A 24,933-nucleotide genomic window follows, 5' to 3' on the forward strand; every position below is an offset into this window, starting at 1 on the left:
TACGGCCGAAGGGTCACAAGCGGCAGTACCGCTCCACAGCGGTACTACCGCCCTTGACCCCACTGCCGTAGTACCGCTGGGCAGTCTGGTTCCTACCGCCTCGATTCGAGAGGTCTTTTTCTCGTGTCGGGTTTTGCGGCACTAGTCACGGTTGTAGTGGCGGTAGTACCGTTCCAGGAGTGGTAGTACCGCCCTACCACCGCGGTAGTACCGCATTTGGGTCCGTTCCCTACTTGTCTCCCCAGCGCGGCAGTACCGCTGGCTGGCGCGGCAGTACCGTTGTCCTGGCGGTAGTACCACCCCATCTCAGCGGTAGTACCGCCTTGTGCGGGGCTGGTTGGTGGGGGGCAACGGGATTGTTGCCCCCACTATAAAAGGGAGTCCCCTTCTTCCTTCTCACCTACCTCTTCCTCCCCCAAGCTCCATTTATTGCTCAAGCTCCATTAAATACTCCAAGCTTCATTTTCGCCCGATCTATCTCTCTAGCCAATCAAATTTGTTGATTTGCTCGGGAGTGGTTGAGAAGGCTCCGATCTACACTTCCACCAAGGGATTTTTGATTCCCCCACTCATCCCTAGCGGATCTTGTTACTCTTGGGTGTTTGAGCACCCTAGATGGTTGAGGTCACCTCGGAGCTATATTCCATTGTGGTGAAGTTTCGTGGTCTTGTTGGGAGCCTCCGATTAAGTTGTGGAGATTGCCCCAACCTTGTTTGTAAAGGTTCGGTCGCCGCCTTCAAGGGCACCAATAGTGGAATCACGGCATCTCGCATTGTGTGAGGGCGTGAGGAGAATACGGTGGCCCTAGTGGCTTCTTGGGGAGCATTGTGCCTCCACCTAAAAACCTGGGTGTGTTTCGGTAACTTTTTTCATAACTTTTTCGATGTTTTTGCGTAACTTATGACGCCTATAGCGGGTCAAAGTGGGCCATTTTTCTGGGCCAACCCACGAGCACATGTGCCTCCTCATGACACTAAACATTATGTGGCTTTTCTGTGGCACATCATGTGTTGTGTTCATCTAAGAGGCCTCGCGAGGCGAGTGTATGTTTTTAACAACTTGTTTTCCTTTGGTAAAACATTACCATCATGTTTATATTGTAACTTATTGGTTATGCGGTGCTTATATTATCATGTTATTCACACAAAAATTATCGGAGATGTTTTGAACAACTTTTCCCCGGGACAAAAGGTTATCATGGTGATTCTAGGTAACCTATCAAGCCCGCGGTGCTTAAAATATCATGCTATTTACACAAAATTTATCAAGGATATGTTTCAGCAAAATTTCCCCTCACGGGTCAAAAACTTATCATGGTGTTTAGTTATCACGGTGCATATGTTTTCATGCTATTTACACATAAAAATACCAGGGGAGGGAGGTATAGTACCGTGCTATTTACACAGAAGATACCGGAGTATCTTTTCAAAAAAAATCCCTATGGTCAAAGTTACCATGGTGTTTCTACCTCAGTTATCAGATGTGCGCTGCGTATATTACCATCTATTTACACATAAATTATCTGGTATATTTTCACATTTGTCTTCCACAATGGTTAAAGTTACCATGACGTCTGTATCTAAATTATCAGGTCTATGGCGTGAATGTTATCGTGCTATTTATAGAAATTACCCGGGGCCGGGGTTCAACAAATTTCTCCCCAATGATCAAAGTTACCATGATGCTTTCACCAAAGTTATCACGCCTTCAATGCTTATGACCATGCTACTTACACATAATGTACCGTGTGGTATACAAAAGTTATCATGTTGGTGGTGCGTCATTTATCGTGATGGTGATGGAGAATTTACCACGAAAAAAGTTTATGTGTCAGGTTTGATAGGTGAAACAAAAGTTTTTCAGTGATAAAATATTAAAGGCAAAACATGTCAAAAACAGTATTTTTCTTAGATTGTTCAACAATGAGGGTCATAGGTGAGATGGTTGGCTCTCTTCGTTGATTACCTACAAACCAGAGATCAAATCCCAAAAATCTGAAAGGCGCGTGGGGCCGTAACTGGTGATTGAAAGAAAGGAAATCAGGAGAGCGGGAAAGGAAGGAGATCGGGAGGACGTGCGGGAATGGAAAGAGATCGCGAGGAAAGGAGAGAGATAGCGAGGACGTGCAGGAAAGGAAGGAGATCGGAAGGGTGTGGCAGTTTTGCAATCTGCCACATGGTTGCCACTTACATATTTCGTTTAAATTAATATCCTGGTGTCAACTACATTTACCACCATTCAAATTAATATATGGTGCCAACTATATTTACCATCCCCACCGAGGCGGTTGCCAACTAAACCTCGTCTTGACATGAGTTGTTTCAAAATCATGGTGTAACGTGAGCTACATTTACCATCCCACTGAACCAGTTGCCAACTACCAAAAAATAATCATCTTTGTGCTTATAGTCGTCGCTAGGTGGTCTATGGATCTGGATATAATTTTTATTATTTCTGGTGTTCGTTGTACCGGCATATGTCATAGATTGAAAATGAATAGATCGGAAGTTTTCTTGAAAAAAAAGACTTTACATATGCCATTTTCAATTGATGTCCTTGTGCCAGTTACATTTACCGTCCCCACCAAACCAGTTGTCAGCCGGGCCGAACATTTGACACAACGTGGCACCGGCGTGAAACACGTGTATCTTCTCACCACCCATACATCACGCACCCATACAAGGGACAAGGGCTGAATCCCAACACTCATCCGTTCACAACTTCGCACTCCACAGCAGCTCCCTTTCTCCTCTCTTCCCATAGCTTGTGCGTCCAAAGGAAAGGGGATGGAGGCGAGGAAGAGGGCGGCCGCCATTGCCGCCCTGTGCGTGCTCCTCGTCATGTCAGTGCCGCCGGGCGGCCGCCAAGTCCTTCTGCGAGTGCTTCCAGCCCTGCCACCACGGGTGCAGCCGCAGCGGATGGATCTGCAAAGTCGACTGCGTCGAGAAATGCAAGGACGTGGGCTACAGGGAGGAGAGCCTCGCCGCCTGCTGCTGGGTCTGCGGCACCGACTCCGCCTGCGGCCCGTCGGTGGCGCCGACCGGTAAGACGACGACGGATCACCTTACTTGCATTGCATTTTTGCTCCGTTTATGGATGAACTCTCCTGAACATCGATGCAATACATGGTCTCTCTTTTTTCTGTTGACACAAAGAAGAATCCTCTGTTCTAGCCGATGATCTTGTGCTCGCGTTGGCCATTGTGTAGATGCAGAAGGCGTTGCGGATTGTAAAGTTGAGTGCTTCAAGAGGTGGGGCCATGTTTAACGCCAAGCAACCTGCAAAATAAGGAGATGTTGAACGGCTGTGATTGCCGAACCAATCAATAAAATGTGTTCTGCGCGTCGGCGCATCACTTGTGTGAAATTTTGCAAATCTCAAAGTGGCATGTTCACTTCATAAGAGGTTAACACATAAAAGAACTCAAACATTAGCAATCTCATACAAGCCTCCCTGAATCCTGGTGAAAGCAAGCAACTCAACTTTGATTAGTCAGAACCAGATAAAAACAAACACACAAAATGGGACATATGCAGAAATTTGACACGGGATTCTCCCCGCCAGATACAACATGGAAAATCAATCACAAGAAACTGTGAAAATACGAACACACGGAATGCAAGCAAGCAAGATCAACTCAAAGGTACTGTTTAGTACAAGCAAATCTGATGTCTTCCATGTCAGTTGGGCAATGGACTGCGTTCGATAACAAGACGGGTTTGAGCAAAATAAGTGATTCATTCCTACGACTTCACTTCACAGCTGATCACTGCATCCCTACATAAAGGGTAAATTTCCGTGCGCATCCCATAAACAAGCCACTCCTACATCTCAGCCACCGAAACGTACTCTCATACCTGCAGGGCAATTATGACATCAGTCAAACCAATTTTCATACACGGAAAAGCCATCAAATTTATATCTGCGACTCTATGACTCAAGCAATAAACATTAGCTTCACCATTGTGCAGATCGCCAAAGTTGAATCATCACAGCATTATTAGACAAAACCAATATCACAAACAGAGGCTAAAATATCAGTTATTGGCTATATCTGGTCCTAATAGAGGCTAAAATATCAGTGGGCATACAAGGGGTTCATGGAGTAGGAAATAAGAAAAACCTCACAGGCATTCTTCTTATAAATGCCAAAAAAGCTAGCTAGTCACTAGTGGATGAATCTAATCAAATTCATGAAGTAGAAGTGTCGAGTAAGGGATCATGCATCTCTTATTGACGAATAGACGTCCTTCGGTCCAAAATAGGTGGTCATTTTTTTTAACTTTGCACAGCATTAAAAACAATACTTTGGCTACTATTAGTGACAATATGTACTTGTCTTAGATTTGTCTAGATACGGGATGTAAACACGTTTTAGTGTTAGATATATCCATATCTAGACAAATCTAAGACTAGTAATATGGACCGGAGGGAGTAGTAAAAGGTGCAATTCATGATGAAAGCAGTATTCATGATGAATCCAGTCATGCCATTTCGATCATGTGTTTAATATAAAGTGTTAAACATCTACTGTGATCAAATTGAAGAACTAAACCTAGAGAAAGCATAGCTGCATATATAGTTTGGATTTTGGACCGAACAATGGCCAATTACATGTGCAAGTTAGACTGACAATGAGAGATATGCTGAGACAATTTTTAAGCAAACTGCCTAAAACTAGACTAATTGTCCATAAAACTGTAATAACTTAACTGCAAGCAAAACGATGAATAGTAGTACAACAATTCACGATTATCAGTTCAAAATAATCAGCAATGTGAAACGGCATAGCTATAAGCCCATATAAATAAAGGAAGCATGGAACAAATGCTCAGGTATCATTAGTTGGCACTCACTTAAGAGGGGAAAACGTATAAATTACACTGTGACCTGATGGATCCATAACAGCAAAAAACAAAACAAAAAAAAATCCATGAAGCAAGAAAGAGGATGTATTTTATTCTGCTACCACCTAACATGACAACATTATCATCTTGATAAAGTTGGAACAAACTTCTGCGCAAAAGGGGGAAGGGTTTGTTAGGTATTACTCGTGTCGTGCTAGCCCAGGTTTAGACTTAGTATAGTTTCTGTTTTTCATTGTACGTGACAGCTTTGCATAGCGTCACATTTGTTGCCTTTGCGTAGAAGATAGGAGGCCGAACCGTGCTCCGTTCACGGCGGGCCGGTAGCAGCGCGCTCGTGGTCATGATCCACTCGTCGTGGGATGGCACGTCGAGAGCGGGCGTGGCGCATGGATCGGGCTGCGCTGTTGCGCAGGGAATAAGAGAGAAAACAGAAAAGGCCGCAAGTTAGTTGGCGGCACAAAACCACTTCGTATCTCTGAGTTCTTGAGCTGATTCCACGTCTGGTAGATCGATCGTGAGAGCGAGCGAGTTGTCCGGTGGCAACGACAAGTGGCATCAGAGCTTCGTCGGAGATCCTGTAGACATGGCCAGCGGCAAGAAGCTGGTGCAGACGGAGAAGGGCGACAGGTCAGGGTCGAAGTCACCCTCGAAGTTGCCGCCGCACCGTTCACGATCACCATCCCGCTCCCCCCCCCCCACACACACACACACCCACACACACCCGCGACGCGGGCGGAGCCGCATGATCCGCAGCCGCGAGCTGGCAACGCCTGTGGTGCACAAGGTGATCCAGGAATCTGGATCGGCGAACTGGCCGATGTTGACCAAGACAAACTACAACGACTGGTCGCTCCTGATGAAGGTGAAGCTGCAGGCGCGAGGCTACTGGGACGCCGTCAAGCACGGCGACGTCGACTTCCACGAGGACCGTATGGCGCTGGAGGCCATCCTTGGTGCGGTGCCACCGGAGATGGTGGGCACGCTGGCCGTCAAGCCGACTGCGAAGGCGGCGTGGGACGCGATCGCCACCATGCGCATCGGCCGCGACCGCGTGCGCGCGGCCAAGGCCCAGTCACTGGCACAAGACTTCGAGACCAACGAGTTCCGCGACGGGGAGACCGTGGACGATTTCGCGATGCGGCTCGGTTCCATGGTCACCAACCTGAACATTCTCGGCGACAAGGTCACCGAGGAGAAGGCGGTAAGAAAGTTCCTGCGCGTGGTGCCTCCACGGTACTCGCAGATCGCCCTGTCCATTGGAACTCTCGTTGATCTCGATACGTTGAGCATTGAGGATCTGACAGGCTGCCTCAAAGCGGACGAGGAAATATGACCACGGCAGCTCAGGGCAGACCGGTGGAAACCTGCTGTTCACTAAGGAGCAGTGGCTAGCGCGCTACAAGCAACGCGAGGGATCATCGCGCAGCGATGGTCGTGGCGATGGCCGTGGCGACGGCCGTGGCCGCCCGGAGACGGCGTGCCTGGCGGCGGCCGAGGGTCGTCGGGCGACAGCTCCCGTTTCAAGGGCAACTGCCACAACTGCGGGATCCAAGGCCATATGGCTCGGAACTGCACCAGGCCCAAGCAGCAGCGCAAGGAAGAGGCCAACCTCAACCAAGTGCAGGAAGATCAACCCACGCTACTCATGGTGGTGAGCTGCGGGCTCGCCCAGATCCACGTCGAGCCAGCGCGCGAGCACGTCTTCCTCAATGAGAAGAGCGTGATCCCGGTGCAGACAGCGTGCGACGCCTAGTACCTAGTCACGGGCGCGAGCAACCATATGACAGGCGACCGGGCCGTGTTCTCCACGCTCAATGAGACGATGACTGGTGTTACGGCATATCTCTCTCAAGGTAGTTTTGGTGATTGATGACAACATGTTTGCGGACTAATCTTATGCTTTGAATTATTCACAGATTCTCCCCTGGCACGAGACGCCTTCTTTCCCTCGGAGTGTATTTCAAGACAGTGTAGCTCTTTCGTTTCTTTCTCGGTGGACTAGTTGCGTAGAGGGCACCGTACTATCAAGAGGGGGTCCGCTGGGGTTTTGCATGGGTGGAATCATCACGTACACATCAGCTTCTCACCCTCCGAGCATTTCCTTTCCATTGAAGAGATCTCTCCTCTCTCTTCCTTGTCCTGGCTGGGTCAAAGCGGTAGTACCGCGCACCCAGCGGTAGTACCGCTGAGAAGCCACAAGCGGTAGTACCGCGCACCCAGCGGTAGTACCGCTGAGAAGCCACAAGCGGCAGTACCGCTCCGCAGCGGTAGTACCGCCCGTGGCTCCACAGCAGTAGTACCGCTGGGGGCCTGGCACCTCCGCCTTGTCCTCAGCTTCTTTTAGAGATTTCTTCTCTCTCGCGCGCGCCCCAGCGGTAGTACCGCACTGCCTGCGGTACTACGGCCGAAGGGTCACAAGCGGCAGTACCGCTCCACAGCGGTACTACCGCCCTTGACCCCACTGCCGTAGTACCGCTGGGCAGTCTGGTTCCTACCGCCTCGATTCGAGAGGTCTTTTTCTCGTGTCGGGTTTTGCGGCACTAGTCACGGTTGTAGTGGCGGTAGTACCGTTTCAGGAGCGGTAGTACCGCCCTACCACCGCGGTAGTACCGCATTTGGGTCCGTTCCCTACTTGTCTCCCCAGCGCGGCAGTACCGCTGGCTGGCGCGGCAGTACCGTTGTCCTGGCGGTAGTACCGCCCCATCTCAGCGGTAGTACCGCCCTGTGCGGGGCTGGTTGGTGGGGGGCAACGGGATTGTTGCCCCCACTTTAAAAGGGAGTCCCCTTCTTCCTTCTCACCTACCTCTTCCTCCCCCAAGCTCCATTTATTGCTCAAGCTCCATTAAATACTCCAAGCTTCATTTTCGCCCGATCTATCTCTCTAGCCAATCAAATTTGTTGATTTGCTCGGGAGTGGTTGAGAAGGCTCCGATCTACACTTCCACCAAGGGATTTTTGATTCCCCCACTCATCCCTAGCGGATCTTGTTACTCTTGGGTGTTTGAGCACCCTAGATGGTTGAGGTCACCTCGGAGCTATATTCCATTGTGGTGAAGTTTCGTGGTCTTGTTGGGAGCCTCCGATTAAGTTGTGGAGATTGCCCCAACCTTGTTTGTAAAGGTTCGGTCGCCGCCTTCAAGGGCACCAATAGTGGAATCACGGCATCTCGCATTGTGTGAGGGCGTGAGGAGAATACGGTGGCCCTAGTGGCTTCTTGGGGAGCATTGTGCCTCCACACCGCTCCAACGGAGACGTACTTCCCCTCAAAAGGAAGGAACTTCGGTAACACATCCTCGTCTTCACCGGATCCACTCTTGGTTATCTCTTACCTTTACTTGTGCAAGCTCTTTAGTGTTTCTACCCTTGCTTGCTTGTTGTTATTGCATCATATAGGTTGCTCACCTAGTTGCACATCTAGACAACCTAATTTGATGCAAAGTTTAATTTGGTAAAGAAAAGCTAAAAATTTGTAGTTGCCTATTCACCCCCCCCTCTAGTCAACCATATCGATCCTTTCAATTGGTATCAGAGCCTCGTCTCTTTTTTAAGGACTACCGTCCAAAGGGTATGGTTGATACCGTAGACGGTGTGGAGGAACACTCCGGTGTGAATCCGATCTCGTCTACGGGAGATGGGGGAACTTCGGTCTCTCGTGAGGAGTTCAATGTGGCCTTGGAGACATTGAAAACCTCCATGACGACCGAAGTTGAAAGCATGTTTACTAAATTTCTTGAGGGGCTTAAACTATCCACCACACCGTTGAAAGTGGGTGATCCCGCCAACAAGGTGTCGGATGCTATCCCCGACAAGGGGGAAGCTAGTAGTGAAAAGGCTCTTTCATCTAGTGGCAAGAATGACACCGGCATCTTTGCCCATATGAAACCACCACTTGTTTATGGTGGACCGGTTCCTTCCACTCATTTGAATCATGCCGGTCCTCCCCCTAAGATTGTGAAAAATGAGGATTTTGATTCTTGGGTTTACCGCTTTAAACGTCATTTAAATCATATGAACACTAACCTTTGGAGAATTATTGAAGAAGGTTTCTATCCACATGATCCAAGCAACTTCACTCCTTGAGAAGCCGCGGACAATCAATTCAATGAGAATGCTCTCTTCATCATTCAAGATGCAATTCCACCCAAAGACCTACCTCATCTTCGTCCCTTCGCCTTGGCCAAAGATGCATGGCATTGTGTCGTGTCTCTCTACCGGGGAAGCGCAAGCATTCAACGCTCCAACTATGAAGTGGTACAAGATGAGGCCGATGAGTTTGCGATGAAGGAAGATGAAGAACCTCGTGAGCTTTATCGAAGAGTAACCAAACTCGCGGTCTCACTACGAGATCACGGGAGTAAGGACACGGATGACAATTGGATCAAGCGCAAATTCCTCAAGGCAATGATGCCCTACCATAAGGCCATGTCCTCCGTCATTCGTCAAAGACCGGACTTCCACACTTTGACCTCAAGCGAAGTGTTGGATGAGTTTGTGGCCATGAACATTTTGGACAAGACCGCCGACAATGCGGTGCTCCGTTCTCAACGGGCAAAGAAGCCTAACCTTGCATTGAAGGCCAAGCTCACCGTGGAAGAAGAAGAGGAAGAAGAGGAGAGCAACCCCGAAGATACGAAGTATGCATATCATGAACACATGGCACTTGCTTCAAGACAATTTTGGAGTAAGAAAAACTCGAGGCCAATTTTAGCAAAAACAACTCGAGTGGCACAAGGGGCATGCAACGTGTAAGGACTTGCTACAATTGCGGCAACGTGAGTCATTTCGTTGCGGAATGCCCGTATGAGAAGAGGGAAGACAATGGTGGCAAACTCATCCGAAAGGACAAGGCCAAGTCGTTCCCCAACAAGAACAACTTCACCAAGAAGACTCCTCCCAAGGCTTTGGTTGCGCAAGAATAGTACAATGAGGATGATGAAGATGATGAGTCGGTTGCCATGGCCTCCGTTGCCATTGCAACAACGTCACGGGTGTCTCTCTTCGACTCACCCAACAAGAGCATCACCGCCAAGTGCCTCATGGCTAAAGCCACCAACAAGGTAACCTCCAACATCAAAACTACCATCATTAATCATCCTTCCCCAACGGATAGCATTAATGAACTTGAGGGAGCTAATGTGGAGGCTAACGAGTTTGAGGCCTTTATGGGCAAACTCAAGGGAAAATCCAAGAAGCACTTTGTTGCTCTCTTGGAACAACTGGGTGAGGCCAATGACATGATCGAGGCTCACAAAGACACCATCTCTAAGATGGAAGGGCATAGTCGTGACTATGCCGATGAGATTTCGGATCTTTCCAATGCTCTTGAGGAAGAGCGTGGTCTTCGTTTGGCTCTTGAGGAGTCACACAACGTTGATCATGCTAAGTTAAAGAAAGATTATGATCATGCCCTCATTGTTTCTCGTGTGCTAAATTCCGAGAAGGCCAAACTCGGGGTTGATCTTGCTAGACTCAAAGAGGAGTTTGATATACTTGACAAGGCCCACAAGGCCTTAAAGGGTATTCACGCTAGTCTCAAGGAGTCTCATGATCAACTCCAAGTGAAGCTAACTAAGGAGAAAGCAACTTTTTCTCATATGGTTTTAATTGATAATGCAAATGCTACTAACCCGTGTTGTGAGCATATACATCTTGTTGAGGAAAATGCTAAGTTAAAGGAGCAACTTGAGAGAGATCTTGCGACTTGCATACAAGGCAAGAAGAACCTCAACAATCTCTTGATCAACCAAAAGGGAGGTGTGGCCAAGGAAGGGGTTGGGTACGTGCCCGACTCCAAGAACAAGAAGAAGAATGACAAGACCAAACGACCTCCTCCCCTCATGCAAACCTTTGTGAGGGAGGGAGAGAGTGCCCCCGAGGAGAAGAAGAAGAACAATATCAAGAAGGGCAATGTCACCCCTCCCAACAAAGCCGGCAATCTTAATCCTTTTTATGTGTTATGCCGTGCTAGTGATGGGCATGTTTATGCCAAATTTGTTGGTTCTCTTCATGAGTACATTCAATGGTCTATTTGGATTCCTAAAACCCTTGTTACTAACATCAAATGACCCATTACAAAATGGATACCTAAAACCAAGCATTGATTTCTTGTAGGTGTTTGCTTCCGGTGGTGGATCATGGTTGCTCAATAGCGGAGCTACAAATCATATGACCGGAAGCAAGAACTTGGTGGTGGACGTGCACAAAGTTCCATCTATGCCCACCAATGTCGAGTGGAGTGATGCCTCATCCTCTAAGGTATTGGGACTTGGCAAGGTGGTCATCTCTCATGATCTCACGATCGAGAAGGTCATGCTTGTTGAGTCCCTTGCATACAATTTACTTTCCGTTCGTCAACTTGCAATCATGGACTTTGCCACTTTTTTTGATATCGATACCGTGGCCCTCTTGTGGAGCAAGACTCTTAAAGTAGTTTTTGTTGGGCATGTCGAGAACGGTCTATATGTGATTAACTTTTCGGAGCGACCCACTAAGACCGCGACATGCCTAATGGCTAAAGTTGATGTGGGATGGCTTTGGCATCGCCGTTTAGCCCATGTCAATATGAGATCTTTGCAAAGTCTCCTCAAGGGGGACCATGTCCGTGGACTAACGAATGTTAGTTTTGTTAAAGATCGTGCTTGCAGTGCCTGTATCGAAGGAAAGCTACATGAGAAGGCTCACCCTCCCACGACTATCATTTATTCAAAGAGACGCTTGAAGCTCCTTCACATGGATCTTTTTGGGCCCCCATCATTCGATAGTCTTGGAGGTAGGAAGTATTGCTTGGTGATTGTAGATGACTACTGAAGGTACACGTGGGTGTATTTCTTCAAGAGGAAGAGCGAGACCCAATAAACCGTCATTGACTTTGCAAATGAAGCACAACGTCAACACAATGCAAAGATCTTGACAATAAGAAGTGACAACGGCACCGAGTTCAAGAACTACACCTTGGATGAATTTCTTAGTGATGAGGGAATCAAGCATCAATATTCCGCACCATACACCCCTCAACAAAACGGTGTTGCGGAGAGGAAGAACCGGACGTTGATGGATGCGGCAAGGACCATGATGGCGAAGTTCAAGTCTCCATACAACTTTTGGGCCGAAGCCATCAACACCGCGTGTCATGCATCCAATCGGCTCTACCTCCGCAAGGGCTTGAACAAGACTCCATATGAGATACTCACCGGTAACAAGCCCAACCTCAAGTACTTCCGGGTATTCGGGTGTAAGTGTTTCATTCTCAAGAAAGGTGTTCAGTTGTCTAAATTTGAGGCTAGAGCTTATGAGGGCATATTTGTTGGTTATGCTACAAACTCTCATGCTTACCGTGTCCTCAATAAACTCCCATGCCATCACCAACCCAAGGCCCACACGCTTCCGAAGAACAAAGTGAAGGCCCACAACCTCATGAACAAGACCAAGGGCAAGATCATACTCAAGACGGTGTTGACACACCAAGTGATGCCCAAGGTCAAGTTCTCTCCCCCGAGCAAGTTCAAGATCAAGAACAAGTTCATGACGGCGCTCAAGATGATCAAGTAACCGCTCCTCAACTCACCACCGAGGAGGAATTAGAGCGTCGTGCCGCCAAGGTTGCTTCCAAGCTCTCCACCAAGGATCATCTCATGACAAATGTGCTTGGAAGCTTAAGAAAGGGGGTAAGCACTCGTAGACAATTAGCAAATTATTGTGAGCATCACGCATTTGTCTCTTGTGTGGAACCCCACAAGGTCTATAAGGCGCTAGAAGATCCAGATTGGCTCAATGCCATGCATGAAGAACTCAACAATTTCGAGCGCAACAAAGTGTGGAGATTGGTGCCAAGGCCAACGGAGAACCACAATGTCATTGGAACCAAGTGGATATTCAAGAACAAGCAAGATGCCCATGGGATTATCATTCGCAACAAGGCTCGTTTGATAGCACAAGGCTACTCCCAAGTCGAGGGTATCAACTACGGTGAAACCTTTGCTCCCGTTGCTCGTCTTGAATCCATTCGCATGTTGATTGCATATGCTTCTCATCATAACTTTAAGTTACAACAAATGGATGTGAAGAGTGCTTTTCTTAATGGTCCCATTAATGAATTGGTTTACGTCAAGCAACCCCCCGGGTTCGAGGATCCCTACTTTCCCGATCATGTGTATCAACTCGATAAGGCACTCTATGGCCTTAAACAAGCCCCACGTGCGTGGTATGACCACCTTACCGAGTTGTTACAAGACCGTGGTTTTGAAGTTGGGCTAATCGACCCCACTCTTTTTACTAAGAAGGTCAAAGGGGAGTTGTTTGTGTGCCAATTATATGTTGATGATATTATCTTTGGTTCTCCTAACAAAGCTTTCAATGAGGAATTTGCCGCTCTCATGACCTCAAAGTTCGAGATGTCCTCCATGGGAGAGTTGAAATTCTTTCTAGGGTTCGAAATGAAGCAAAGAAGAGAAGGAACCTTCATCAATCAATCCAAATACACTCAAGACATGCTCAAGAGATTCAAGCTTAGTGACGTCAAGCCGGCCTCCACTCCAATGCCCACCAAGTGCCAACTTGACTTAGATCCCAATGGTAAAATGGTGGATCAAAAAATATATTGTTCCATGATTGGATCCTTGCTATACCTTTGTGCATCTAGACCGGACATCATGTTGAGTGTGGGAATTTGTGCACGGTTTCAAGCTGCACCTAAGGAAAGTCACTTTATGGCGGTCAAACGAATCTTTCGATATTTGGCTTATACCCCAAACTTTGGCTTATGGTACCCAAGAGGATCAAACTTCAAGCTTGTAGGGTACTCGGATTCCGATTGGGCGGGAGACAAAGTGGATAGGAAGTCCACTTCCGGAGGGTGCCAATTTCTTGATTGCTCTTTGGTAAGTTGGTCTTCCAAAAAGCAAAGTTGTGTGTCTCTCTCGTCCACTGAGGCGGAGTATGTTGCCGCCGGTAGTTGTTGTGTACAACTTCTATGGATGAGGTAAACTTTAAAGGATTACGGTGTCACTTGTGACAAAGTGCCTCTTTGTTGTGACAATGAAAGTGCCATCAAGATTTCTCTCAACCCAGTGCAACACTTCAAGACGAAGCATATTGAGATTCAGTATCACTTCATCCGGGATCACATTAGGCGAGGAGAGATCGAGCTCAACTATATCAACACTCATGACAACCTTGTAGATATTTTCACGAAGCCCTTGGATGAAGCAAGATTTCGCGAGTTAAGGCATGAACTAAATATCATTGATTCGAGCAATGTGGCTTGAACCCGTGCACATCCTACCACGCTCAATTTGGTGTCTAGTTTAGGTGTAAGCATGAACATAGGGGGAGTGTTGTTCTTTCAATGAACTCTCCCTCCCCCCATTATGCATAAATTGATCAGGTCTTTCACTTTAGCCATTGTTGATGGCACTTGTGCTTAAAAGACGAGTTTTGGTCATGGGCCCAAGGTTAAAATCTTCGCGGTGTCATATCTTTTAACTCAAACATAGGTGGCCTCGGCCACCGCCTCTTTTGAAGAGGTGTGTCTTGGTCGTTTGCTGGTGTGTTTTTTCTCTTGCCGTTTTTGTCATTTCGTCGAGCTAAAGTCGTGTCTGTTTAGTTGTCGTGGCGTGCTGGGCGGTACTACTGCTGGTGGTGCGCGGTACTACCGCTTATAAGCGGTACTACCGTCCCCCAGCGCGGTACTACCGCTGAGGGACGGGACCAGGGGGTTAAGTCGGGGCAGGGGAGGTTTCTTCTCCCCCATACCCATTCACTTCGCCCCTCTTTTCTCTTCCTCTCTCCAGCCTCCTCTCGCCGCGGGAGGGCTCCGGCGGATCTCCGTCTCCGGGACGTCCCTCTCCATTTCCTCTGGTGGAGTCGATCCCCACCTCGTCCTCTTGCCATGGATGCCGGTATTGCCCCTGTTCTTTCTTTTGTTTTGTCTCTTTTTAGTTCTTGTTTTTTAGGAGCAATGGTGGTTGCATCTCTAGATTTTTGGCGAAATCTAGGCTTGAGTTGGTTGGAGAAGGCAACTAGACTATCTCGATTAGAGTTTGGTAGGATTATTTTTGAATTTGGTAGGCCGGTAGTGTCGGATCTGACTGCGGTAGTAAGAATCCGCTGTTTCACCGCCTCGTGCTATATGAAACTGCTGTTTCTCCGCCTCAAGCAGTACTACCGCTCCTCTTGGAGCGGTACTACCGCTTAACCTAGAGCGGTACTACCGCTCCCTTTGGGGCGGTACTATCGCTTGGGGCGGTACTACCGCGGGCAGGTCACGGTACTACCGCTGAATGCCAATTTCCATCATTTTCCTACCTTATCTTGATCTTTTTGTTGAGTTTGTTGGCTTATGCTCGTTCTTTCTGGTTGTTTTGCGTGTTCTTGTGTTTGGCTCCAGGTGATGACCGTTCCGAGCAGCAAGGTTGCCGTATCAACCCCAGGCGTGCCACATCAAAACGCTACCGCACCTCAAAGCTAGCCGGTGGTTCCTCGAGCACCCAACCGCCTCCAACAAGTGCATCTATAAGTGTTCCTCCACCTCCTCAGCAATCGAAGCGAGCCGCCAACAAGCCAAAAGGGAAGACTGTGACTGAGATGACCAACAAGGAGATTTGGGAGAAGCGTCGCCCCAACCCCTATGCGGTGGACCAAGAACCCACTTTGATCAACCGCCCATTCTGGAACCGTTTTCATTTTGCCATCTACTTTGATGTGATCAAGGCCAAGAAGAATCTTTTTGTTGATGTTCGCTCCATTGACACTGATGCTATGGAGAAGGACCTGGAGTACTTTGGCGAAGCTCTTCAAATGTGCACTCAGCTGAACATTCTCAGGATCATGCAATTCAACAAGGATTTCAATGCGGATTTGATGGCTCAATTCTATGCCACCGTCCATCTTGGGACGGATGTCGACAGGACTCTGACATGGATGACCAATGGCAAGCTGCTTTCTGTCAAGTGGAAGGCTTTCATGGAGTTACTTGATGTGGTGGATACCGGGCTTGAGACTCCTGTCGGTTTCCGTCCTCACCGCAATGCTACATCCACCCATAAGCAAGCCCTTTGGCCCTACTGCACTGTGAAGGTTCACCCAGTAACTGAGAAGAAGACCTATGAGCTATCTCCGTATCTGGACATTCTTCATCGCATATTCCGTGAGATTCTCTTCCCTCGGATCGGAAATCTGGATATGGTCCACTCTTACCTCGTGGACATGCTCGTTTTCTGTCAGCATGAGAAGGAAGCAAGCACTGGAGAGAGCCTGGATATCTCTCATGTCATGTGGTCTGAACTTCTATCTGCCGTGTCTGAACGCAAGTGTCCTATCTATGGTCCATTCATCATAAGGCTCATTGAGAGGGCCTGGGCACAGACTTATCCCAGAGTGCTGCTAGAGACTGGAGACTTGGTTTCTCATGAGATCAAGCGTCTGAGGAAGGACAACTGGACAGCGCCTCACACAGGGGGTACATCTGCTACTGCTGCCACAAGGGGCCCGTCTGCTGCTGCTGCTGCTGCCATGGGGACCGAGGATGAGGCTGCTACTGATACTCATGAGGAGGACTTTGGCCCCTCTAGTGCAGAACCGTCGTGGGCACAGAAGCTTAAGCGCAAGATGAAGAAGCTTTTCTGCATGGAGTCCCATGGTCAGTACATGACTCATGTGGCGGAGAAGCATGCCAGGACGCGCCATAAGGAGCTCATGCGTCAGATGGGAGCAACAGTTGCCAATGGGTCTGAGGGTCAGATCACTGAAGAGGAGGACTGGATTCATCAGAATTGCCACTGGACCGACTCCGATGCCGAGCAGTTTTCGACCCACGACGAAGATGCAGAGATGTGATGTTCGAGATCTTCCTCCGCCCATCACCTGGAGTCGTAGTGTCACTCTATGCCCTTTTTTGGTGTCTCACTGCCAAAGGGGGAGAGATGTAGGGATTTGCTTCTTGTGTCGTGCTTTGAGTCGTCTTGTGTTTTCTTGTGTGTTCCTTCTTTGGTTTGGTTTGGTGTGAGACCTTAGTTCTAGACATATGGTGTGAGACATATACTCCCTATCGCTACCTTATTACTTATGTCATTTCAAAGTACTGTAGTTTATTATGAGATGCATGCTTGTCCTGTTTATTCTCTTCTCTCATATATCTTGTGCTTAGTATTGTTGGACTATAAAATATAAAGGGAGTGTTGATCCGAATGTGTGTGTCGTGCCATCTCTTGGTGCACACATTCTGGAGGAGTCTGTCTATATTTTGTAGTTCTTAGCTTTCTTCGCTTTATTTCTTTTCCTTGCGCAAATCCCTAGTTGTCATCAATCCACCAAAAAGGGGGAGATTATTACGGCATATTTCTCTCAAGGTAGTTTTGGTGATTGATGACAACATGTTTGCGGACTAATCTTGTGCTTTGAATTATTCACAGATTCTCCCCTGGCACGAGACGCCTTCTTCCCCTCGGAGTGTATTTCAAGACGGTGTAGCTCTTTCGTTTCTTTCTCGGTGGACTAGTTACATAGAGGGCACCGTACTATCAAGAGGGGGTCCGCTGGGGTTTTGCATGGGTAGAATCATCACGTACACATCAGCTTCTCACCCTCCGAGCATTTCCTTTCCATTGAAGAGATCTCTCCTCTCTCTTCCTTGTCCTGGCTGGGTCAAAGCGGTAGTACCGCGCACCCAGCGGTAGTATCGCTGAGAAGCCACAAGCGGCAGTACCGCTCCACAGCGGTAGTACCGCTCGTGGCTCCACAGCAGTAGTACCGCTGGGGGCCTGGCACCTCCGCCTTGTCCTCAGCTTCTTTTAGAGATTTCTTCTCTCTCTCGCGCGCGCCCCAGCGGTAGTACCGCACTGCCTGCGGTACTACGGCCGAAGGGTCACAAGCGGCAGTACCGCTCCACAGCGGTACTACCGCCCTTGACCCCACTACCGTAGTACCGCTGGGCAGTCTGGTTCCTATCGCCTCGATTCGAGAGGTCTTTTTCTTGTGTCGGGTTTTGCGGCACTAGTCACGGTTGTAGTGGCGGTAGTACCGTTCCAGGAGCGATAGTACCGCCCTACCACCGCGGTAGTACCGCCCTACCACCGCGGTAGTACCGCATTTGGGTCTGTTCCCTACTTGTCTCCCCAGCGCGGCAGTACCGCTGGCTGGCGCGGCAGTACCGTTGTCCTGGCGGTAGTACCACCCCATCTCAGCGGTAGTACCGCCCTGTGCGGGGCTGGTTGGTGGGGGCAACGGGATTGTTGCCCCCACTATAAAAGGGAGTCCCCTTCTTCCTTCTCACCTACCTCTTCCTCCCCCAAGCTTCATTTATTGCTCAAGCTCCATTAAATACTACAAGCTTCATTTTCACCCGATCTATCTCTCTAGCCAATCAAATTTGTTGATTTGCTCGGGAGTGGTTGAGAAGGCTCCGATCTACACTTCCACCAAGGGATTTTCGATTCCCCCACTCATCCCTAGCGGATCTTGTTACTCTTGGGTGTTTGAGCACCCTAGACGGTTGAGGTCACCTCGGAGCCATATTCCATTGTGGTGAAGCTTCGTGGTCTTGTTGGGAGCCTCCGATTAAGTTGTGGAGATTGCCCCAACCTTGTTTGTAAAGGTTCGGTCGCCGCCTTCAAGGGCACCAATAGTGGAATCACGGCATCTCGCATTGTGTGAGGGCGTGAGGAGAATACGGTGGCCCTAGTGGCTTCTTGGGGAGCATTGTGCCTCCACACCGCTCCAACGGAGACGTACTTCCCCTCAAAAGGAAGGAACTTCGGTAACACATCCTCGTCTTCACCGGATCCACTCTTGGTTATCTCTTACCTTTACTTGTGCAAGCTTTTTAGTATTTCTACCCTTACTTGCTTGTTGTTATTGCATCATATAGGTTGCTCACCTAGTTGCACATCTAGACAACCTAATTTGATGCAAAGTTTAATTTGGTAAAGAAAAGCTAAAAATTGGTAGTTGCCTATTCACCCCCCCCCCCCACCTCCTCTAGTCAACCATATCGATCCTTTCAACTGGCACGGTTAGGTTTGGAGACGGCTTGTCTGTTGATATTCGTGGACGTGGAACCGTGGTGTTTAACTGCAGGAACAAGTCACACCGTGCACTGACAGGGGTGTACTTCATACCCCAGCCGAGGAGCAGCATTGTGAGCATCGGGCAACTCGACGAGGTAGGCTGCAGGGCGGTGGTCGAGGACGGCGTGATGAGCATCTTCGACCAGGAAAGGCTGCTGCTCGCGCGCGTCAGGCGCTCCAGGAGCCGCCTATACACGCTGCAGCTTGACATCACGGGCCCGGTGTGTCTCCTCGCTAAGGCCGACGACGCGGCGTGGCGCTGGCACGCACGCTTCGGACATCTGCACTTCAGGGCGCTCCACGACCTCTACAGCAAGGGCATGGTCGTTGGTGTGCCACCGATCGCGCGGGTGGACCAGCTCTACGATGGGTACACCCTTGCCAAGATGCACCAGACGCCGTTCCCACGAGCGTCCTCGTATCGCGCAGAGCGCGGTCTGGAGCTGGTACACGGCGACTTGTGCGGACCCGTGACGCCGGCTACACCAAGCGGCAACCGCTACTTCATCCTCATCGTCGACGACTACAGCCGCTATATGTGGGTGAAGATGCTTCGAATGAAGGACGAGGCATTCAAGTTCTTCCGCAAGGTCGAGCGAGCGCGGCATGAACCTCCTGGCTTTCAGGACGGACCGGGGCAGCGAGTTCAACTCCATCGCGTTCAAGACGTACTGCGACGAGAATGGGGTCAAGAGGTACACGACGGCGCCGTACTCCCCGCAACAGAACGGTGTCATGGAACGCCGGAACCAGATGGTGGTTGAGACCGCCCGCAACTTGCTCAAGGCCATGAAAGTGCCCGATGAGTTCTGGGGTGAGGTTGTAAAAACTGTTGTACACATCCTGAACAGGGCGCCCGCACGTGCTCTGGACGGTGTCACTCTTACGAGGCTTGGCACGGCCGGCGCCCGAACGTCGCCTACCTGTGCACCTTTGGGTGCACGGCCTACGTGAAGGTGGGACCGGGCATCACCAAGCTAACAGACTGCGCGGCGCCCATGGTGTTCATGGGGTACGAGGACGGCAGCAAGGCCTACCGCATCTACGACCCGGCGGCCCACAAGCTGCACATCACCCGCGACGTGGTCTTTGACGAAGATTGTCCCTGGAACTGGGAAGTGGCGCCCGACCCAGCAGTGCCCGCGGGCACGCCCGCTACCTTTACTGTCGAGTACTCCATCGACAACACCGAGCACAGCGGCGACAGCGACCGCGCTCTGGACACGCCCCCAGCGACGTCGTGCGCACCCTCAACGCCCAGCAAGCCATACACGCTGAAGCCATCGCCGGTGCCGTTCGTGACGCCTCCTACTGGAGAGACACACGACACGGAAGGGGTGGCGCTCCGCTTTCGCATGATGGAGGTGGTGGATCACGCCAAGCTGGTCGAGATCGAGTACAGTGGGTTGTGCCTGCTGGCTGCTGAGGAGCCCGGCAACATCGACGACGCACTCGCTGAGGGGTGCCGGAGAAAGGCAATGGAAGAGGAGATGCGCGCCATCCGCGACAACGAGACTTGGGAGCTGACAGAGCTCCCAGCTGGACACCAGGCCATTGGACTGAAATCGGTGTTCAAAATCAAGAAAGATCCCCAAGGTGATGTGATCAAGCACAAAGCTCATTTGGTTAATAAAGAGTATGCGCAGCGAGAAGGCATTGATTTTGAGGAGGTGTTCGCGCCAGTAGCGCGGATGGAGACTGTGCGCGTACTCGTCGCGCTCGCCGCGCACCGCGGCTGGCACGTTCATCACATGGACGTGAAGTCTGCCTTCCTCAACGGAGAGCTGGCCGAGGAGGTCTATGTGCGGCAGCCGGAGGGTTTCGTCGACACCAACAACGTACAAGCTATTCTGAAGTTGCGCAAGGCGTTGTATGGGCTACGACAGGCGCCGCGGGTCTGGAACATCAAGCTGGACAGTGCGCTCGCGGCTCTCGGCTTTGAGCGGAGCCCGCTTGAGCATGCTGTGTACAAGCGCGGGAGCGGCGACACCCTCCTACTTGTGGGGGTGTACGTGGATGATTTTATCACCACGGGCACCAACGCCGGCGAGATCGCAAAGTTCAAGGCGAAGATGCAACGCACTTTCAGCATGAGTGATCTCGGCCCCCTGAGTTACTATCTCGGGATCGAGGTCGAGCAGAAGGGCGATGCCATCACACTTTGCCAGAGTAGCTATGCCCGCAAGATCCTCAAGCAAACGGGGATGACAGGCTGCAAGCCGTGCTTGACGCCGATGGAAAATCGCTTGCGGCTGTCAAACAGCGACGGGAGTCCGGCGATGGATGTGGCCTACTACAGGAGTGTGGTGGGCAGCTTGCGCTATCTGGCAAACACACGAGCGGACATCGCCTACGCGGTTGGGATCGTCAGTCGCTACATGGAGGCGCCGACAGTGCAGCATATGGCCGCGGTGAGGCATCTTCTGCATTACATCAGCGACACAATTCATCATGGATGCAAGTACCAGCGAGGCGGAGGGGATGAACCGCAGCTTGTGGGGTACAGTGACAGCGATCATGGTGGCGACCTGGACGATCGCAAGAGCACCAGTGGGTCAGTGTTCTTCCTTGGGCGAAACCTGATCACCTGGGCATCACAGAAGCAGAAGATCATCACCATGTCCTCCTGTGAAGCAGAGTACGTGGCGGCGGCCGCAGCAGCTATGCAAGCAGTGTGGCTGAGCAGACTGATCGCTGACATACAAGGCACTAAAACGAGAAGTGTCAAGCTGCCGGTGGACAACAAGTCGGCGATCGCGCTGAGCAAGAATCCGGTGCATCACGATCGCAGCAAGCATATTGATTTGAGGTATCATTTCATCCGAGACTGTGTTGAGACTGAAAAGATTGATATCGAGTATGTGGGCACTGAAGACCAACTTGCTGATGTGCTCACCAAGTCCCTGGGCAGAGTTCAGTCCACGGAGCTAAAGAAGAGGATCGGCATCGAGGTGCAAACTGGACGACGCAAGGGGGTGATTTCTTAGGTATTACATGTGTCGTGCTAGCCCAGGTTTAGACATAGTATAGTTTCCGTTTTTCATTATACGTGACAGCTTTGCATAGCGTCACATTTGTTTCATTTGCGTAGAAGATAGGAGGCCGAGTCGTGCTCCGTTCACGGCGGGCCGGTAGCAGCGCGCTCGTGGTCATGATCCGCTCGTCGTGGGATGGCACGTCGAGAGCGGGCGTGGCGCATGGATCGGGCGGCGCTGTTGCGCAGGGAATAAGAGAGAAAACAGAAAAGGCCGCAAGTTAGTTGGCGGCGCAAAACCACTTCATGTCTCTGAGTTCTTGAGCTGATCCACGTCTGGTAGATCGATCGTGAGAGCGAGCGAGTTGCCCGGTGGCAACGACAGGGTTCAAGTCATCGGTCATCTAGGGAGCTAGAGGAGAAGAACCTGCACTAGCAGAGGGAACTTGGAGAGTGCCAAGGAGGTGGCAAACTGAAAGAAAGGCAGCTGGATAGAAGGGAAAAAGGCAAGCGAAAGAGCACCTCCAGTGGAGGAGTTTAAAGCATCAGCTGATAAAAGATGGCGTAGGTGAGTTAGGGCATGAGGAAAAGAATGGAGAGACGATGAAGTAAGGGATGAGGAAGCAGTGTCTAGAGATAAGAAACAAGATGTAGCCTGCCATGAAGGAAGCATGACAGGAGGTGGCGAGGTGGGCAACAGTTAAGCAAAGGGTTGTCGAGAAAATCTTAAGAGCCCTCTCTTGCGGTTCCGTATTTGTGGAATGGATTGTAGAGAAAATATCAGAGCCCTCACTTGCAATTTAGTACTTGAGGAATGGCAGTACAAAGGAAAGAAGTACAGTTTTTTGAAAGAACAGTTCATATACCTCAACATAAATTCAGAAGATAAGCTTGCTTGCTCAACCAGTACATCATACTAGCTTATCTTGATCAGCTCCATGGCACCACCAATGCCTGCTTCTGCAATCATAAAAAGTCAAACAACCAATAACCTTCAATTGGAAAGCTAAATAGATACAAGGTAGAATCAACAAGATATTTAGATTACTCACAACTGTAATTTGGGGAAAATAACTCAGTTCTGACAACATTAGGAACAGAAAAGAAAATAACACAGCCTATCAAATTTAAATATTACGAAACAGTACATTATGATTAATATTGTGAAAATGAAGGACACACGCACTCAGGCTATTATTAGCCGGTCAGAATAGACATGTTATCCAGAATTAATAAAATTGTTATACACCATATCAGAAACAGTAAAATATGCTCATACCAATAAATCATAGCAACCAACATGATCCTGACTATAAGAGATTATCTTTAAAATATATTTAGCCTGAGAAATGAAATGAAAACATTTTGTGTGCTTCATTGGTACAAATGGACTTGCCACTCGCAGCAGGAATCTCCAACAAGAGATGAGATGAACAATTATGCATTCATTTACAACAAATTCATCATTACCAATTCAAGAATATTAGCCCAATAACAATATCAAATGAACAAATATAACTAGATTTAAAAGTCCAGATATACTTATTGAGCACTATTTGATATTTCAGTTGGTTCAACCTAATTTTTCATGCAGTTGTTTTCAACATAAGAAAAAACTATAACACAGAACTAATGCTACCAGTATACAATTCCTGAATATGTCAACAGGCAGCAATAGTGAAATCTAGTTCAGTAATTACAGGAAGGAAAAGATCCAGTCTTCGTGTTCATCATATTACTGAATAGATATTCACATAATAAACTGATAAAGACAGTTTGTTATCTCTGACTCGAACCAGATAGTTCAACAAATACCAATATGTGATAATGTGAAATTGCAAGCTACATATTTGTTGACAAACAACATAATGATGAACTGGTGACATCAAAAGCATAAAGGACACTGGCAGATTAGCAACCAGTAACATATGTGAATCCAGACCACGACCAGCAAATAAATCTACCACACAAGCATCAGAATAGAAACACTACATAACAAATTCGCCATATGTTGAAGAGGACATCAAGCAGCAAAAGAAACACTTAATATAGCACTACTTAAAATTGTTAGCTTAACACAAAAGGACGTGAAAGGCCATCAACCAATTATTGAAAATAGACATGATTTCGTTATAACCAGAATTTGATGACATGTTATTACCTGGAGCATAGACACTTTCGAATGGATTACAGACAACAGCGTTGTTGTTTTCAGGAAGTTTACTGAACCGCAATAACTCAAGCTGGACCATGAAGATACTCCGCAAAAATATAAGTGGAACCGGCGTTGAGATAAGATCACTCCACCCACCGGTCTCCGACAAGTAAATGGAGACGATCGCCTGTTCATCTTCCTGTTTGTAGCTCACCAATACCACCCGGAAGTGGTGGGCGTCGCCGGCAACGCGAAGCACCGCCCCGTCCATCGGGGTACTTTTCATGTCGAACCCAAGGGGAGCGGCAATGTGGTGCTGGTCGCCATTGACGGGGTCCCACACCAGGACCTGGTTCCGCGACGAGTGGGAGATGAGCACGAGGCCGTGGCGGCAGCTGAGGAGATGGAAGTGGTAGCCGGCGTCGTGGAGATGCACGGAGAAGCGGTCGGCGGGAACAAGGTCGGGGGCCTCCATGGCAGGCGTGTAGGAGATGCCTCGCAGGTCGTTGCGGAAGAAACCGAGGGGAGGGCTGCGGCGGTGGTGTCGGCGGTAGCGGCGGAGGAAGCCGCGGTCGGAGACGAGGCGGCGCCAGCGCTTGCAGACGGCGGAGGCGCGGGGGAGGGAGGACGGCTGCGGCGGGAGGCGGAGGAGGATCTCGAGGAGCAGATCCTCGTCTTCCAGCGGCGAGCGGGGGCGGTGGTGGAGGGTGGCCGACATCTCGCCGTCCTGCGTGCTCATGGGGGGAGGCGGCGGCGGCGGCGGCGGCGGCGGAGTCTAGGGTGGGGCGCAGCCGCAATGGGGAAAGTGAAAGTGCAGATGTGGGATTGAAGCCCCAAAACTATATTTTTTATTTTTAGAAAAAACAAAAAAATGAA

General features: G+C 49.5%; 2 protein-coding genes and 1 long non-coding RNA gene across 4 annotated transcripts; 2 read left to right on the forward strand and 1 right to left on the reverse strand.

The window, feature by feature from the left end:
- The first annotated feature begins 2,542 nt into the window (after positions 1–2,542).
- On the forward strand, positions 2,543–3,366 carry LOC125517131 (uncharacterized). The gene is made up of 2 exons (XR_015609368.1): positions 2,543–3,043; positions 3,209–3,366. It is a non-coding gene; the product is annotated as an uncharacterized LOC125517131 (long non-coding RNA).
- A 236-nt stretch (positions 3,367–3,602) lies between these two features.
- LOC125517130 (uncharacterized) lies at positions 3,603–24,875 on the reverse strand. Of its 2 annotated transcripts, none has more exons than XM_087531134.1 (3): positions 24,214–24,875; positions 22,769–22,862; positions 3,603–3,857 (listed from the first exon to the last, which is right to left on the reverse strand). In XM_087531134.1, the coding sequence occupies exons 1-2, from the start codon at positions 24,794–24,796 to the stop codon at positions 22,819–22,821; spliced, it is 627 nt and encodes a 208-aa protein (XP_087387260.1). In that variant the 5' UTR covers positions 24,797–24,875; the 3' UTR covers positions 3,603–3,857; positions 22,769–22,818. The 2 variants fall into 2 exon arrangements, with proteins under 2 accessions (XP_087387260.1, XP_048538275.2); XM_048682318.2 differs by having other exon boundaries at positions 24,064–24,875.
- On the forward strand, positions 5,452–6,206 carry LOC147963674 (uncharacterized). The gene has a single exon (XM_087529660.1). It carries the CDS (start codon positions 5,452–5,454, stop codon positions 6,199–6,201), a length of 750 nt encoding a protein of 249 aa, XP_087385786.1. The 3' UTR covers positions 6,202–6,206.
- Positions 24,876–24,933: the final 58 nt, after the last annotated feature.

The sequence above is a fragment of the Triticum urartu genome, chromosome 6A (assembly GCF_056163025.1).
Source record: "Triticum urartu cultivar PI428250 chromosome 6A, HENAU_Tu73, whole genome shotgun sequence".
NCBI classification, from domain to species: domain Eukaryota; kingdom Viridiplantae; phylum Streptophyta; class Magnoliopsida; order Poales; family Poaceae; genus Triticum; species Triticum urartu.